Source organism: Onychostruthus taczanowskii, unplaced genomic scaffold (genome assembly GCF_017590055.1).
Source record: "Onychostruthus taczanowskii isolate IOZ18803 unplaced genomic scaffold, ASM1759005v1 scaffold26, whole genome shotgun sequence".
Lineage (NCBI taxonomy): Eukaryota > Metazoa > Chordata > Aves > Passeriformes > Passeridae > Onychostruthus > Onychostruthus taczanowskii.
This window is the reverse complement of record NW_024499906.1, coordinates 4,119,670-4,136,383: the sequence shown is the minus strand read 5'-3', so window position 1 is coordinate 4,136,383 and position 16,714 is coordinate 4,119,670. Positions and strand designations below refer to the sequence as shown.

General features: G+C 36.3%; 1 protein-coding gene across 1 annotated transcript in view; it reads left to right on the top strand.

Moving 5' to 3' along the window:
- The window catches only part of VWA8 (von Willebrand factor A domain containing 8), a 183,338-nt gene that overhangs the window by 128,725 nt on the left and 37,899 nt on the right, over window positions 1–16,714 (top strand). The window contains exons 30-37 of the mRNA XM_041407213.1: window positions 739–855; window positions 1,310–1,374; window positions 1,474–1,599; window positions 2,234–2,343; window positions 4,400–4,554; window positions 6,285–6,486; window positions 12,803–12,884; window positions 14,918–15,122. Coding sequence (XP_041263147.1) covers window positions 739–855; window positions 1,310–1,374; window positions 1,474–1,599; window positions 2,234–2,343; window positions 4,400–4,554; window positions 6,285–6,486; window positions 12,803–12,884; window positions 14,918–15,122 — 1,062 coding nt within the window. The remainder of the gene's footprint in view (window positions 1–738; window positions 856–1,309; window positions 1,375–1,473; window positions 1,600–2,233; window positions 2,344–4,399; window positions 4,555–6,284; window positions 6,487–12,802; window positions 12,885–14,917; window positions 15,123–16,714) is intronic.

Below are 16,714 nucleotides of genomic sequence, written 5' to 3'. Positions count from 1 at the left end.
GTTGACCCTTGGGCATCAAGTAACAAATGAGAAATCTGAAGTTCAGAATTTAGCACACCATTTTTTCATGTGATGGAGATTTGCACCATCCCATCTGCTTCTGGTCTGCATCCTTTTGAGTCATCCTGCTGTCCTCCAACAGCTGTCCTACCTCTGACACTATAAGCTGTCAGAGAGTGCAGGTCACAGAAGGGTTGTCACACCCTGGGATATTTAATATGCACAGGCTCCACAGTATCAGAAGTATGAACTTGGAGAGAAGGTACTAAGCCGTTTCTTCTTTCACCAGTTTGTCACCTTCAGTGGGACTTAAGCAACAGGTACAAGAGAAAAATTGTAAGAAAATACAAAAACTGAAATGAAGTATTTTAGTGACTTGACAGAACTAATTGGTATGTCTTGCATTTGTATCTGCATCTGTAGCTGTAGCTACATGTAAGCCATACTATTCCAGTTCCCAGGTGTTATGCAGAAGTGAATGTGAGATGTACAGATAAAATTCTGTGGAAAAACTATAATATCATTCCAGCAATTGCATGTACTTAACCTCTTCAGTTTCTCTATGAACTTCAAAATGAACCAAGAAAATCCAGCTTGCAACAAAATCGTTTTGCAACAAAATCTATATCATCTTATCAAAATCTCATAAGTGGCTCAAATTGCAAAAGTGCTTCAGATAGATTTGTTGTAGTCTCTTAAACAAGCTTGAGATGTACATGGATCTGCTTTTCATTTTAGAGCAATGTTGTGTTGTTGCTGGATACAAGCAACGGTGCCCTTCGCCGACTTCTGCTCTCACCAGATGCTCAAGACTCTCCTAGGAGAACATCGTGGTGGAGCAACAAGGAAGAGAAGGTGAGGAATAGCACCTGCCCTTATTATACTGAGTTTTTTTGAAAGCAAATGTCAGTATTGGAAAAACAGGATCATTAAGTTTTTCCTGGTTTTACAGCCCAAGCATTTATTTAATTGTTTACTCTTATGTATGTTTAAATGTCTTACACATAAAATAGCATTGTTATGGAATATAAATAAATTTTCTGAAGATACGTGTCTTTAAAATATACCTTTTTAGAACTGGAAATAATGGAACATTTTGTTACAATTAATTATGTCCAAAATAATGAATGCAGTTATGATGCAATTTATGACTAGGAACAAGGCAAGCTAGATAGCATTTTGAGAGATAATTAAAGCTGTGGATTCTTCAAAATAAAGGAAAAAAAAACCTATTACACTTCCAGAGGAGTCAGGGAAACTCACTGGGACACATCTAATACTGATATTCCTATGATGTATGTTTATACAGAGCAACTACAAAATGTGCCGAGAGTTTTCACACAAAAACTGGCTGGTCTTCTACAAAGAAACAGGGTAAGAGTAAATGCTATCCTTATATTAAATTGATTTAAATCAGATCTCCTTCTATATATCCCTATCTGATTATTCTTTTCTTGGCTTCCAATTTTACAGAAACCACCTTATTGTACTGGATGTACTGGAGGGTCAAACTCACACCATCTCACTTCCAGTCAGTCTGAAATCTGTTTTTCTGGTGGCTGAAGACCGGTGGCTCTTGGTGGAAAACGAAACAAATAAGTTAGTTCAGGCTAGTTTTCTCAATGGCATTATTTCTTGTTTGTGTCTCATTTGTGTTCAGGAGTTTTACTCCTGGTCTCAACTCTCTTGTTTTTTTTCTGTTTGTGAAACTGGCTGGATTTAAAAAGTGGGTGTTCAAGATGCAGATTTGCTGTGGTGAAAATGGAAGTAGATTTTTAGAGTAGGAAAGGAAGACGATATTCCAGGCTCTGAAAGTCTAAAGTAGCTTTGATCATATATGTGTTAATATTAATTTTACTAAGGTGACATTGATCTTTAGAAATGAGAATGTTGGTGGACCTATCTCTGGAAATACAGACATGTAGTCTAGAGTTAGCGCCTGCTTCCTTTACTTTCATGGTCACATGAAAGAAGTGTTATTCTGCTGTCTCATTTTTATAAATGCACAGCAAATGAAAGCTTGTAAATAGTTACCAGAAGACAAATCTGCCATTTGCTGGCCTACTCTTTCCTATCTCACAGATGTTTGGGAAATTATATTTAGTTTTAGCAAAAGGTGTTGATAACCTTGTTTATATAAATGTAGAATGTTTTCACTGTTTCAGAAGATAGAAGTCCTTGTTTAGAGTGACAAGTTTAATCGGGAATTATTATAAATGTGTATCTTTTACAGGAAATTTCTTTTAACCAAGCATGCCCATATGGAAGCTCAAGGCAGTGAAGTTTGCCAGCTGCATGCATTGAGTGAGGAGCCAGCTGACATGGGATTTGGCTTAACAACAGGTACTGAATGCAAGCTTGGCTAGTTCCTTTGTTGTTTTTTTTTTGTTCTTTTTGTCATTTCTGTTTGCAGCTGCACAAACAAGACTCTTTAAAGGTCTGAGTAACCATCTATCTTATTCTGTTTTTGCCACCTTATCATGTTTGGTTAATAATAAAAGCTTTTCTCAAGGCATGGCACATTTCATGCTCAAACTTCAAGTGGTTTGAATAAAGCATTTTGGTTTCATTTGAGCATTCAAGACCCTCAGTCATGGACTTTCAGCAAACAGACAAGCACATAGAATAGAATAGAAAAGGAAGAAAGATGACTAGGCAGGTATTAGAACAGGAATGGAAGGGAACAAATATACTAATGATTCCAGGCTGTAGACTGTTGCAGGTCTGTTACTCACACTCAGATGACGTAGAAAACATTTCCCAACCCTTAGAAAAATACAAACCACCTATTGTTAAAACAGAGCAGAAGTCACAGTTTCTGTAGTTCTGTTGATAGTGTGCAGGAGGCTATTGGGGCCATCACACCTGTGTTAGATGATATGGGGAATTTGATCAGTAAAATTCCCAGATGGTGCTAGGCATTGGGGCATGTCTTAGTTACACAGTAAGGCAGAAATTTGCAGTGGTCATCATTCTGCCTAATAAGATCTGTCTGTCTTCAAATCTGATAACATTTTCAACCCTGAACATTTGATCACGGTGCACAAAATCTTTAGTGTACTTGGTTTAATAAGACTGTAAGTACATGTGCATCCCACCTAACAGTTCATAGGTTTTGGTAGTTACATATCAGAGAGACAGAGGAAACAAACAGAGAAACCACTTTATATCTCTTAAAGAAGGAACAAGTTTTGTTCTGGTTCTTGTGACTAGCATAAATAAGAAAAATGAGATTAACACAATGTAAACATGGTACAAACAAATGTTATTGACAAATAAAAGGGCTTCATTTACATAAACAGCCACCAGGTGGATACCAAAAACTAACCATATCCTAAATATCCAGAATCCTTTTTAACTCTTGTACAGTTTACTCTACCAACTTATCAAGAGCTATCAGAGTGCAGTGGTTTCCTTCCTCTTACTACCTTATTTAGAAACCATTCTGGAGTATCATTCCTCAGATGGATAGAAATGTTATTATAATTTCCAGTCTCAAACTATTTGTGGGCAGTTTATTGCTGCATGCTTTCTGTGCTATTTTTATCCTTTGTTATCTTGTTTCTTCTCTTCCAATCTGAAATGTTATCATATTGCCTGTCCACCTTTTTCCAAATCATCCAGCGAACCCTAGTTGTAACATCTTCAGCCTGTTCTTGTTCTTTGAGGCAGAATCTGTGGCATGAGAACTAAAAAAAGGTAGACCAATGTGGGTTTAATGTTGACCCAGACCATTTATCCTTTGAGGGAGGAAATATTTTCTCCCACTGCCATGTAAACAAGATAGTCTTGTGCCCATCGAATTGGAAACAGTGCAGAACTGAGGACAGCAGGTTCTGTTGGATTCTGTTGGTAATTGAGGCAAGGTTAAGGGCTCTCGCAGATACACAGAATAAAATTCAGTTTTTCTTAGCTCAAAGACAAAGCAAGCAAGACCATTATTTAACAAAGACGCATTACAAACAACATTATTTCAATTACAAAGACAGCAAGAATCACCAAGAAATGTCACATTAACACTTACCTGTGCAAACCTATGGTTTGCCTCCTGGTGTGTTTGCATTATAACAATTTTCAATGAGATCACATGCTCTTCTATTCTGTTCTATTCCATAGGCTTCCTGCCTCATTTGTACAGTAGAGGGCAAAATTAAATGGTATAAGCAACTATAAAGCTAGTATTTCCTGATTTTAAGTCTTGACTTTACAAAAATAGGATTACTTCCTTCTCCTCTGTGTTATAGCATAGTATAATCAGATCTTCTGCTTTTTAGTAATTTTATGCTCAAAGTAATAGCCAATGTTCAGTGCTCAGCACTCTTACAGTTAATATTGTTTCCTATTGCACATCTGGATTTAATGACATTCATTTTGTTTAATGACATTTTTTCCTGTTTAGTGTCAGAACTGAGTGTGCCTCATGCAGTTTCAACTGACCAGCTATCTTCAGAAAACCTCAGTGCAGCTGTGGGACAAAAGATCAGCTCCCCCAACAGGATCTTCTCAGATGAGCATAATTATGCTACTATTGTCATTGGTTTCCCAGACCTCTTGGTAAATACTCAGCATTAATTGTACAATGAAATAATTTTGTCTCATTTATTCTGTAACCTGTTAAGTACCTGTTTCCAAATGATTAGGAAAAAGTAGGGAATGACAGCAAGGGACAAATTCATGTAGTGTACACCATTTGTTATGGTAGTCTAGAGGGATGTAGGTGGTTTTTTAGGTAATAAGAAAGGGGACAATACCATGTCTAGCACAGACAAAATACATTTTCGGTAAGCTCTGAACAGTGCTGACTAAAGTAATATTTTCTAAATTATGTGGTTTTTACCCTTTTTTAATTAAGCATAACCTCTGGGAAAAAAGATATCAATATAATTTTGAACTGTTCAGTGTGAACTTCATGCCCAGTGTGCAGCAGGTAGCAAGAACAGATCAAAGAAAATGAAAAAAACAATACAGAAAATTACAGCAAAACTATAAAGCCCCTTCAGTGCTGGATAATATAGCTATGTGTAAATGTAAATGTGCTCACTGCCAGGACACAGTTAGAAAAGGACCAGAAAACAAAGGGAAATTTAGCAGTCTAATGACTAGGACTCTTGCAAAGAATAAAGGCAAGCACAGGCAAAATACAAGCAGTGTGTTTCATTCTTTGGACTTTTTTTATATTTGCCACATAATTGTAAGTAAAAAGGGTAGTGATTGTGGAATAAATGATTGTATGTCATGTTTGTTTGATAAATTGGGACAAATTAGCAAATGTAACTGTTAACTGTTAATGAATTTTGAGAAAGCCAAATGATAGAAGAAAATTCTTTGCAATCCAAAATTATTAAAAAATATGTTTTTGTCAAAAAGACAGTCTGCAATTAGCTTTTGAGTTCCCCTTAATTTGGTTTTATATTATCAGATGGTTTATTCAAGCTTTTCATATTACTTACATTAGATGTGAGTTTATTGCTATAAAAGGGAGGTGGTCTAGAGGAGGGAGTACTAAAGAAGCTGCACACTTCAATACTAACACCCCAATGTGGGTGGTGAAGCATTTTTAGCTCTGCCTGATTTAGAATGAGGTACCATCTTTCCTCATACATAGTTTTAGATATCCGTGTGAATTTCAAAGAGGGACTGCTAAGGGTTGATGTAAGAGTGATGGGGCAAAACTTCAGATTCAGTATTTAGTGCTGGCGGTGTAGGTGTTTAGTATGAACAAGGTATCTGAGCTCCTTTTTGTAATAGCAGTGCTCAGTTGACCAAACACTGAAACCTTCGAGATGATTTTTTTGCCAGACTCTTCCAGCCATAGTGGGAGATTAAGCCACAGGCTTTCATGTAGAGACCTACACTTAAATCTCTGAAACTGGAGCTAAGTCCCAGCCTTATTGCTTATCTTTGAAGTAATTACTGGAATGTCTATTTGCATTTATCTATATTATGGAAACCTAACAGTTTTTTACGTAGTTTTATTCCAAATCAGGTTATTTCAATGCTTTCTGTTCCTGGTTCTATTGAAAAAAAAAAAAGTAAATTTAACTTCAGATCTTCAGAGCATCTTGATGCCTAAAACTCATGTAGATGGTTTGTTGGTTTTCACCCCTATAGGAGTTTTTGATGACAAAATAATCCAGGTCATTCCTTGTCATGTGGTAGCATAAGAAGTAACCACAACAGCTACATTTGATTTGAAATTAAATAAGTGTAACTTATCAGAAAATATTTGTTCTTAGATTTAATAATAGGAATATTTTCTTCAGTAGATAATTTCTCTTTTGTAGTCTCCCAGTGAAGTGTATAGCTGGAAGAGAAACTCCTCTCTGAGTCACAAACGTGCTTCTCCTTCTGATCCACTTTATTATGGAGCCCAGAGGAAAACAGGAGCTGCAAAACAAACCAATTGTGTTACTTTATTCGCTTCTAATCAAATAGTCCGAATTTTAGCACCCGGAGATGTGCCTCTGAAAGACATTTACCCAAAAGGTAAGAGGTTCATATACCTGTGCTGCAACACACTTGTTTTTTGTTTTGTAATCTGCTATCACTCATTGATTTTTCCAGAACGTTCTTAAATATTCACAGAACAAGCATTTGAGAAGGACTGTAGTTGCACTTAGTTTTAAAATTAATTTGAATCTTATTAGCATGCTGACTTCTGAGGAACTAACACGGTGTCTACAGTGTGAATATCTCAGTAGATGGGATTTCCCTCTGTCTGCAGAAGAAACCCAGTAATAGAAGATAATCATTCCAGTTCAGCAATTGCCCTTCACCAGTATTTCTAGCTTCTGCTCAGCATCACACAGAGATGCAGTGATAAACTTGTTGTATGACTAACTCAGAGTTCTATCCCCAGCAGGGACAATAGGAGAGGTTATTTTGGGAATATATGTGAGCCTGTCTACTTTGTCTTTCTCTTCATACTTTCTCAGTATTTGCACTTGTTTTACTGGGGATGTTGCAGAGGACATCTCTGCCTCAGGCTTTAAATCTCCTTTTATGGACCTGTTTTCCACAAGTTTATCTGGTGCCTCTTTGAAGCTGTGCATCTCCACAGCAAACTCACAAGTTCATGATTTTTTGTGATCAACAGATCTCTTACCAGGTTTATCAGGTGCCCCTTATTCTAGGATTGCAGGCTTCAGTGAGTGACAGTTCTGCGTTCATCTTCATGACTAGGCAAACTTCAGTCACTCCTGCCTTCTCTCCAAACTGAAGAGACCCAGACTATTTAGTTCTTCTTCTGTCCAAGAGAATGTTGCATGAACAAAATTCACATGCAGCAAAACCATCCTCCCTTCTGACACTAATAAAGCAGATGTAGACTACAGATCTTCAGACATTTTTGTGCTGCCATGCCAAGCTTTCTGTTATCATTATAACTTTAGCTTCTTCAGCCAATAACTGAAAATACACCAATTAGTACTAAATAACAGCATTTGTGAGTTTTGCAGTAATTACCTTTAGGAATCTCCAAAGTTTACTATCAAAAGAGAAAAGGCACAAAATATTTGTGTATAGTAGAGTGGCTTGATTTCATCTGCAGAAGAAGGTATTCCTGATTTAGTCCCTGTGTGAACTCTCTGACCCAGACTAAAGATTTTATTCCAAATTAACTCAAACAGAATGAATGATTTAATCTGCCTGTCCTCGTTTAACACAGATCAATTTCCCTATATAGAAAAACCCTTTTATTTATTACCAAGAGGATAAAACATTTACCTGACTAAAGAAGTCCAAGTCAAGGATATCAACAAGGTAGAAAACTTCAGTTACCTCCTTTTGTAGCTGAAGGAAAAATTACCTCTTAAAAAGATTAAAGTTAATAAAATTAGTTGGAGTTAGAATCTTGAAAGTAATTATACAACTTTGGCTGTAATCTTCTCATATTTTATAAAATGCAGAAGGGTCAGACTGGGTCACTTTTTTCAGGTTTTCACAGAAAAAAATAAATCTGAATTGGAAGTAGATGTTTTACAAGGTAAATCTTCTACGCTTTTTGTTAAAATTAGTTTACTAATTTGGGAGTAAGGGAGGTATCGTCCCTCAGTGCTTCCAAATGATACCTAAATTGAGGTCTTGACTACTATTTCTAAAAGCCTTTAAGTTGCTGTGCTATATAACACCTTGTATTGCAAGGTTATTATAATTAAAAACCAGAGGACATTCTTCATGAACTAGGATACCAGTAACCTGAGCATATTATCAGTCTGAAAACTGGCTTCTGTCTGACCAAGCAGTTTAATTTTTTTCTCAGCTGTGATGAAATATGTTTATGAATAGGGATTGATAGCTTTAAATGTATAGAAAATTGTATGAGGTTTTCACAGTGCTTTATGGCCATTTAAGTTGAAAGATTTCATGCCTTGAAGATTGTTGTCATTGATTTTTCTTTTCTCAATGATGTTTTAATTTATGAATTACAAAGACTAATTTTAACTGAATCATGTTTAATGTAACCTTACTGATTCAATTAAATAGGACCTGAGCAAGACTCTAGGTTTTCTGTTCCATAGCCTTTTTCAGGACTTTTTCAAGACATTTCCATTTATCAGTTAATGGCTGGATTTTCTAGTGGAGGAGAAGCTATGAGGGAGCTATCCTGTGGTGACCTGCGCTACTCAGCATGTCATGAAAAAAATGGAAAAATTAATTAACTCTGAGGTGGCAGTGCTGATGATAGTGGTTATTATTCATGGTAGGAAGGATTTACCATGGAGAATTACAAGAAGGACTACAATTCTGAATGCAATAGAAATAACAAGTGAAATTCAGCACAGATGAATATGTGAAGGGAGAAAAAAAATCCTCATTTTACATCAAAAAAGATGGGGATGATGAGAACATCTTACAAGCATTATTTTGCTTTCATGATAAATGATTTCATTAGGATAGCAGTTCAAACTCAGTAGTACTTGAAAAAAAGCAAATAAAGTGTTAAGAATTTAGGGAAGAAATGAGGGAGAACTAGGGAAGAAACAGAAAAAAGCAGAGAACTTCTTTGTGCTGTTGTACAGATTGTTGAACAAATCCATGCGTCCTTAACACTGTTCAGTTTTGGTCCTCCATCTCAGGGTGGGAGAAGGCTGAACTGCGATAAGTTCATAAAAAAACAAGTATGAACAAGATTGCATTGGCCAATCTTCTGAAATGTGAAGACAAGATCAGGAAAGGGACATATGGTGGAGTTCTACAAAAACATGTATGGCATGGAGATATGCTAAAAACCAACAATTTTGCACTCAATACCAGAGTTAGGGAGCAGCTAATGAAGCTATTAAGAACTTCATCAAAATGAACAAGATACAGTTCTTCATAGAGTACTAACCTGTGAAACTGCTTCCCAAAGGATGTTGTGAATGCTTCTTTTTTCAAAAGAAAACTGGAAAAACTCCTGGAAAGTTAACTAAATGCATAAAAACATAGATACCACATTCAGTTTAAGAATCCCCTAGATTGGAACTGGTTGGTGGCTTGAGGAAAATACCATGTGTACTTGTCTGTTTTTACACATTTCAAGCTCCATCTTGGAGACAGGATACTACCCTCTACAGGATTAGAGGGACCAGTATTGCACTTGTTATGGCACAAATCAAAAATATTTCCAAGTAAAAAAGGGAAGACAGGAAAAGAGAAGCGTGTGTCTTCATGCTCACTTGGAAGGTGAAATAATAAGGTAGTAGCCCTTATGATGCCCATTTGAGATTCTGTTTTTGCAACCTTCTTTGCTAGGCAATTGTTTATTGTTTTGGAGTTTGCTTCTCAGTCTCACTAATTGGCAGAGTATTTGATTGAATACACATTACCTGCTTCCAATTGCTGCTTAACATTTTGGTCCCTTGAAATTCAGTGCTGGTTTCTCCTAATTCTGCTCCATTGTTTCTGTATTGGAAACCTGTAGTTACTTACCTATCGAAGTTGTATCCTTCCCTGGGAGATGGTAGAGTGAAGCAAAGGCATCCTGCTAGTGAAATCAAGTATGTATCCGTCCCTTGAATTTCTTGCACTATTGACTTCTGTTGCCTTTGAGAAGTTGTTTTATGTTTTTGATTTTGTTTCCATATCTATCAGTTTTTCTTTCTCATCTTCTTGGACAACTGGTCAGTTCTGGCATACAGCCTTCCATTTCTATTAATAATTCAAAGTACTCAGCCAAACTCTAGCATACTCCGATATGTGTTAGTGAAGCTGTTCCAGGAACAATAAGCAAAGAAATATTTGTCTGTATGTTTTATTGGAACTGTAAACCAAATTATAGTTATTTTTGAAAAGAAATTATAACAAGTAATAATTTCCCCAAAGACTGCCAAATAGATGTATGGACACAAAATATAAACTCAGACAATAGATCGTAGCAAAATCCAGCAAAGAATTAATGTTTATTCTAAAAACAAGACTGTAAAGACAAGGGTCTACTTGAAATCAAATATTTACGTGGATTCTCAGCACTTTATCTATAGATGAACATAAAATAACACCCTGTTACTGAGTGTGTATCTGTGAGTATGACAGTAACTGGAACATGTAGTATAACACAATGTTACCAAAATAGCCTTGACACATCATCTGACCCGCCTGTTTATATAGGGACGGGATGACACAAGTAGTCTCTTCTTAACTGAGGTTTGTTAAACAATTGACCTATTGCATTGCTTCATTCTCCTTGTAAAAGAAAAGTTTTTCATGGTATCCATCTTTTCTTTCTCTAAACAAAACTGAATACTTCATGGCATCTTCACTCAGGATAATGCTGCTGTCTTTATAAATATCTTCTCAATAGGATTGGATGTGGTTTTTTAAAAAAACCCTCTATTTAGACAAGAGAAAAAATTCTTGCATTTGTCCTTATAACCTATCTGTTCTGACCACTTTGTCATCCTCAGGACTATTTCATGTCACAGAATGATGGAATGGTTAAGGTTGGAAGGGACCACTTGGGGTCATCTGATCCAATCTCCCTGCTCAGCAGGGTCCTCTAGAGTGTGTTACTCAGGATTGGGTAAAAACAGTTCCTTTTCAGGGAAGGAAACTCTACAATCTCTCTGTGCATCATTTTCTCTCTGTTGCCTCATGTCCTATTGCTTGGCACGACAGAGCAGAGCCTGGTCCATCCTCTAATCCCCTCCCTGTAGATACTGACCGACATTGATGAGGTCCCTTCAGTTTTCTCTTCTTGAGGCTGAGCAGGCCCTGGTCTCTCAGCCTTTGCTCAAAAGAGAGTTGCTCCAATCTCCTTATTATTTTTATAGTCCTCCAGTGGACCTGCTCCAGGAGCTTCACGTCTCCCTTGTACTGAGGAGCCCAGATCTGAACACTGTGTCTGTTTTCCTTAAAGTTTGATGTCTGGAGCTGTGCATAGCTGTTCTTCTCCGTCAGGCTTTGGCAAAAGAAGAACAAACTGCATTTGTTCGTGTCTGATGTTCACTTTTCATTGTCAAGATTCTTGACTGCAGTTCTGGGACCTGGCCAGCAGATCTTGTGTAGCATGTAAACATTTGATGGCCTTTTTGTCAGCTTCCTTCTCTGCAATCCTTTGTCTTTTTATTGTCTTTAATTTGATTTTTGTTCTTTCTCTAATTTATTAACTTAATTTTAAATTCTTATCTCACAGTTATATCCTTGTTCTAGATCTTCATCAGAATTTTTAATGTGTGTCTTACTCTTCATTACTAGCAGAAGAGAGAGAGCACATTTTAAAACAGTAAAAAAATCTAGGGGAAACCAAAAGTGGTCTTTGACCCACAAACCTGCATTTTTTCCAGACCTTTTCCCCCTGTTTCTGACGTGTTTGATATTCCCAGTTTTATGAAGATGAGTAAAGTCAACAGACATGCTCCTGTAGACATGTGCTGTAGATATATAAATACATTGGATATGCATGAAGTGCTGCTGTGAGTTATTCTGCATGCTCCTATTAGATCTCCTTATGCTGCTGATCATGTTGGTCTTTTCTGTGTGTGCTCTATGCAAGCATCAACACTTCTGCAGGTAAGGTTGGACTCCTTCAGGTCAAGGAGGTGAAAGATACGTTGTTTCAGAGGAAAATCTGCACTTGCTTTCATCTTGTGACAATGACATTTTGTATCCATACTGGGCAGTATGATTCAGTCTTGTGGTTTCTTTTCTGAAAACTGCCTCCATTTACTTCACACAGATGAAAATCAGCTCCTAACTGGAAGCCACTTCTGAGGCCAGGCACAGTGTACTCATAAGTTGGCAAAAGCCAATGTAGGCACATAAAGACAAATTTATTTCTGAGGGAAGGACCATATAATAACCATATTCATTAAACTGTCCATAAACAGAATATTTAATGCTTGATAGTCTGGATACTGAGAATCTGCCTCCAAAGAGTGGTTCAATTTCAGGGAACAGTGTTTAGGTTAGTATTATTGAGAAGTTTTCAAGTGGAAGTCATAAACACAATGTTTTGAAATGTTCCTCAATATGCTATTAAAGTCAGATATACAATTGACATTATCTTCAGTGACAGATCAAAGCAGCAAGGTAGGGACTGCAGTAATGCTTGAATAGTGCTTTTGTGAGCAGAGCTATATTTGTGAGTAATTTTGACATTTGCCGTATAAATCAATTGCTCTTTTGTTACTGTGACTGTCTGATTACTCAGCGTCATAATAATAAAACAATTCCTTTTTTGCAAGTTATATTCCTGTATTTAATATGAAAGCTTATCATTTTCTGACAGGTACTGTATAATAAAATGTTTAAATTTAATCTGCTAAATGCAATAACCTGTTAATCATGCAGCTGGAAAAATAACGTGTTTGTTTGTTTTCAGATGTCACTCCTCCGCCAGCTGCTGGATACTTGGAAGTAACGGATCTTAATTCAAAGAAAATCAAATACATTGCAATTCCTAGGTAACTGATTTTATTGATTAGAGCACTGTCATCTTAGAAGAAGAGTAAAGAGAATTTAGTGTCTATTATTACTTTACGATAAGCAAATATTTCTTTTGATGTGGAAAGTAAGACTAATTCATACCTAGTGTAAAATTCTACAAACATTGCAGTATATTTTTGTCAACATAATTTATCTGTTTTTACTAGGTAATGCTGATGAAAATGTAGCAATTAATTAAAAGGTAGCTTTATCTTCTGATTGTCATTCCCTTTGTTCCTTACCCCTCTTCCATCCACTTTATTCTCAACCCTCTTTCAGTATGGTTTGCAGTCTTTATTTTCTTTTCCTTTTTCCCTATCTTTTGGATCTGAGAAAGACAGGCAAAATGATCCAGTGCTAGGTGTTAGGGAAATGGGAATCAAGTTCTGGTCCAATATAAAGTTTGCTTTGACAATAGCTTGAGCTTTTCTGTGGCTCACCCTTTGGAAAGTATACATTGCCAAGTACCTTGCATGATAAACAAGTATCTTGTATGATAAATTAAAACAGCCATTAAAATAGATATGGCTTCTCTTTGGTTTTAACATCTGTCTCTCACAACTGTAGAGAGTGTTTGCAAATGTTTTATTGAATAAAAATATATTTTCATCCCAAATTTTAATTTTCTACTGTAATAATAATAATAAGCATTTTTGTTTTAAATGGCACTCTCTCCACTTTGCATATTTGAATAGTACATGTATGAAACTCAGACACAAAGAATTTTTTTTTTAAATTCTATTCACATAATGCTGATTTTGACAGTACTATTTTCATTTAAATTCATCCTGGTTCATTAATAATCTGGGGAAAATTCTAATTAATAGATAATTATTTTAGCACTGCTCACCATTTATAATTTGTCCATTGGCCTACATCTTATACATTCAAAAATGAAAGGCATTGCCATAAAAATAGTAAGGAATCACTTTATTTTTCACTAGGATTTTATAGGAAATAATAAAAATTACAAAGCTATTTTTCAATATTTGGATCCTTAAACTAGCATTAGGATTTAAGCTGTGTATGGCAGATCTGAGCAGAAGTCCAGATTTAAAAATGTATTCCTGTAAGAAGTGATGAGAAAAGTAAGTTTTCATCATATATGTATGAAAAGTTCTCTGTTAAATTCTAACAACTTTTGTTCCTTCTGGCAAAGTTAGCCCAGTAAAATGCTGAGAGAACTCTTTCAGCTGAGTTACTACGAGGTGGTTTCAGTCATAGGTAGAAGCATATGTGTTGCTCCTTCTTATATTTTTGAAAATTATTAATTTTGCCATCAGTGCAGGTTACCAAGTCATTTATGCATGTAATTAACAGTACTGAAAAACGCATAGATTCTTCCCTGCATTGTCTAAATTTCCCTCCATATTCCATACTTATTAGGCCTTGTCTTTCAGCAGTAAATTTTTGTTAGTAAGTTGATTGTTTAAAAAAGTGCTACGATTATCGGTATGTAAAGTTGTGTTAAATGAGTATTTAAGTAATAATATTTTATTAAAGCACTAGAGAAAGGTCTTTCTCTAAGTTGATGAAAGTGTATTTTCCTCAGTGCTCAGATCATGTTCTAGCTCTTTCTATTTAAGTTTAATATTTTTCAGTAGCATCTTTAAATTGTTTTTTAATATTCTTAATAGTTTTTTCCCTCAAGATGGACTACTTTTAGATAGATTTGATACAGCAGTGTATCTAAACTACAGCAGTGGTTTTGGCAACGTGGTGCCATTCAGCCTAGTCTTTTATACTGCTTCTTATGCAGTCAGGTGTCTTTTGGTTATGTCCAAAAGACACCTGACTGCATAAGAAGCAGTATATATATAAGAAGCAGTATATATATCTATGTTTCACTAGGTGGAAAGTTTCAGACAAAATAGTGGGTCCACAGGGCTGAGTTATAGTCTCTCATGAAATGAGGATGTAGTTTCATTTAATTGTCACCTTAACTGCAGAAATACTCATCTCCCTTTTAATTGCAGCTTCAAAAAAAATCACATTAATTCATGTTTTTCAGGTCACAGTCTCTCTCTCCATATACATCTTGGCTCTCTAAGATCTCAGATGCTGACGCCCTGCTGGCACCTCTGGGCAAAGTAGGTTTGGTTACTGTGGACATGGGAGGAGGTGTGAGGCTTTGGGAGACTGGGCTGGAAAGCCTCCAGCAGTCACTGCAGGACTGGAGGAACATGATTGGCCAAGAAGATGGTCGTCCTGTGCAGGTAGGACTTCACAGTGCTGAACTGGAAAACATGACAAAATAAACTATGGATAGGTTTTCAGCTGGAAAAGGAGTGGAGGGGAGAGATGTGTTGAAAAACACTATGAAGTAAAAGTGCACCTGTGAGAAAAATTTAATAGACTTCTTCCCTGAAAAGAGAGGCACAGTAGCTTAATTTGAAAACATTGTGTAGCTCCTGTAATTATGGTTACTGACAGACTCTTTGTCTTACACTGTTTGTATTTGTGCCAAATTCCAGTGCAATTAAATGCAAATAAATCCTTTATCTCCTACTGATTTTTAACTGTAACTTTCAGAATGTAGAATAATGAAATTACTTTAAAAGAAAATTATATACTTTTCCAGAGTTCAAATTCTTGGAAAAAAAATATTGGGGTTTTACTTTGAAAAAGAAACTTGAAACTTAGGTGAAAAATTCATTGAATTCACAGTAGAGGCTTTGGCTAATCTTGATATTTTCCCAGCTGAGCAGAGTTGCAAGGATCTCCATACAGCCATGTCCTCACGTGGAATGTTTAGGTGGATGCTGAAAATATACAGCATATACATGTATGGTGTGTGTGCATGTATGTATGTATGTATGTGTGAATGAGTGTTAATGTACTGGCTAACATGTGTGATCACCATTGCAACACAGAGGGAACTTTCAGGACTGTTCAGCTGCATCTTTAATTAGAATGGGAAAACAGAATGAGTCTATTCTCAACTGGATCTCTTTCTGGTTTTGGTTGGGTTTTTTTGTGAATGAGGTATTTAGGCCAAAATGTCTTTTATTTTCTTTTCCCACTCTTAGCTACCTTTCTACAAGATGTTCTGTGGTTACAGAGACTTGGGAAGAACTGATGTGTTTTTGTTACTGGACCTCAGCAAATACCATTCATAAAAGTCATGAGAAAAGGAAACTGTTACTCAGTAGCACCTTCATGTTCCACACTTGTGGCTTTGCCAGTGCCGTGTTCATTACCAGTGCAGTAGCACTAGCACCATCTTATGGTCAGATACAGTCGGTTTACACCAGCCAGTTTTAATTGTTACTTTTTCCTTTTTCCTTTTTTTTTTTTTTTAATAACTTGTTATTTTATTGTACAATATTACTATATTGTCAATAATAGCCAACAATTTATTAGACAATACTGACTTGGAAAGTACACTCCATAAGAAAATTTAAGTCATTTAACTAGAAATCTTAAGTAGCTATTTTAAAGAAGGTGAAGAAGTTGTCTCACAGTCACAAAGCAGTTTTCAAAATCTGCCTAGAATTCCTCTCCACTGACAGTCTGCCTCACTCCTAGGCACAGTCCGGGGTAAAGCCTCCTTAGAATATCTTTATTTTTTCCTGTGTTAAGCCAGTGGTTTGTCAGAACTGAAATAACATGCTCTTTTGTTGCCCCATTATAGCACAGTACAAGCTGGCTTGTACTGGGCAAATTAATTCAGCTACCCAGCCAGCTCCATAAACTAGCCCGTGGGTTGACTGACAGGGACTCCAACCAGTTATGTTCCTTCCATGTCACTGGTCCAGGATGTGGGGGGTGTAAAAGATCAGACCAATGAGCTATCCAGAATGGGTGT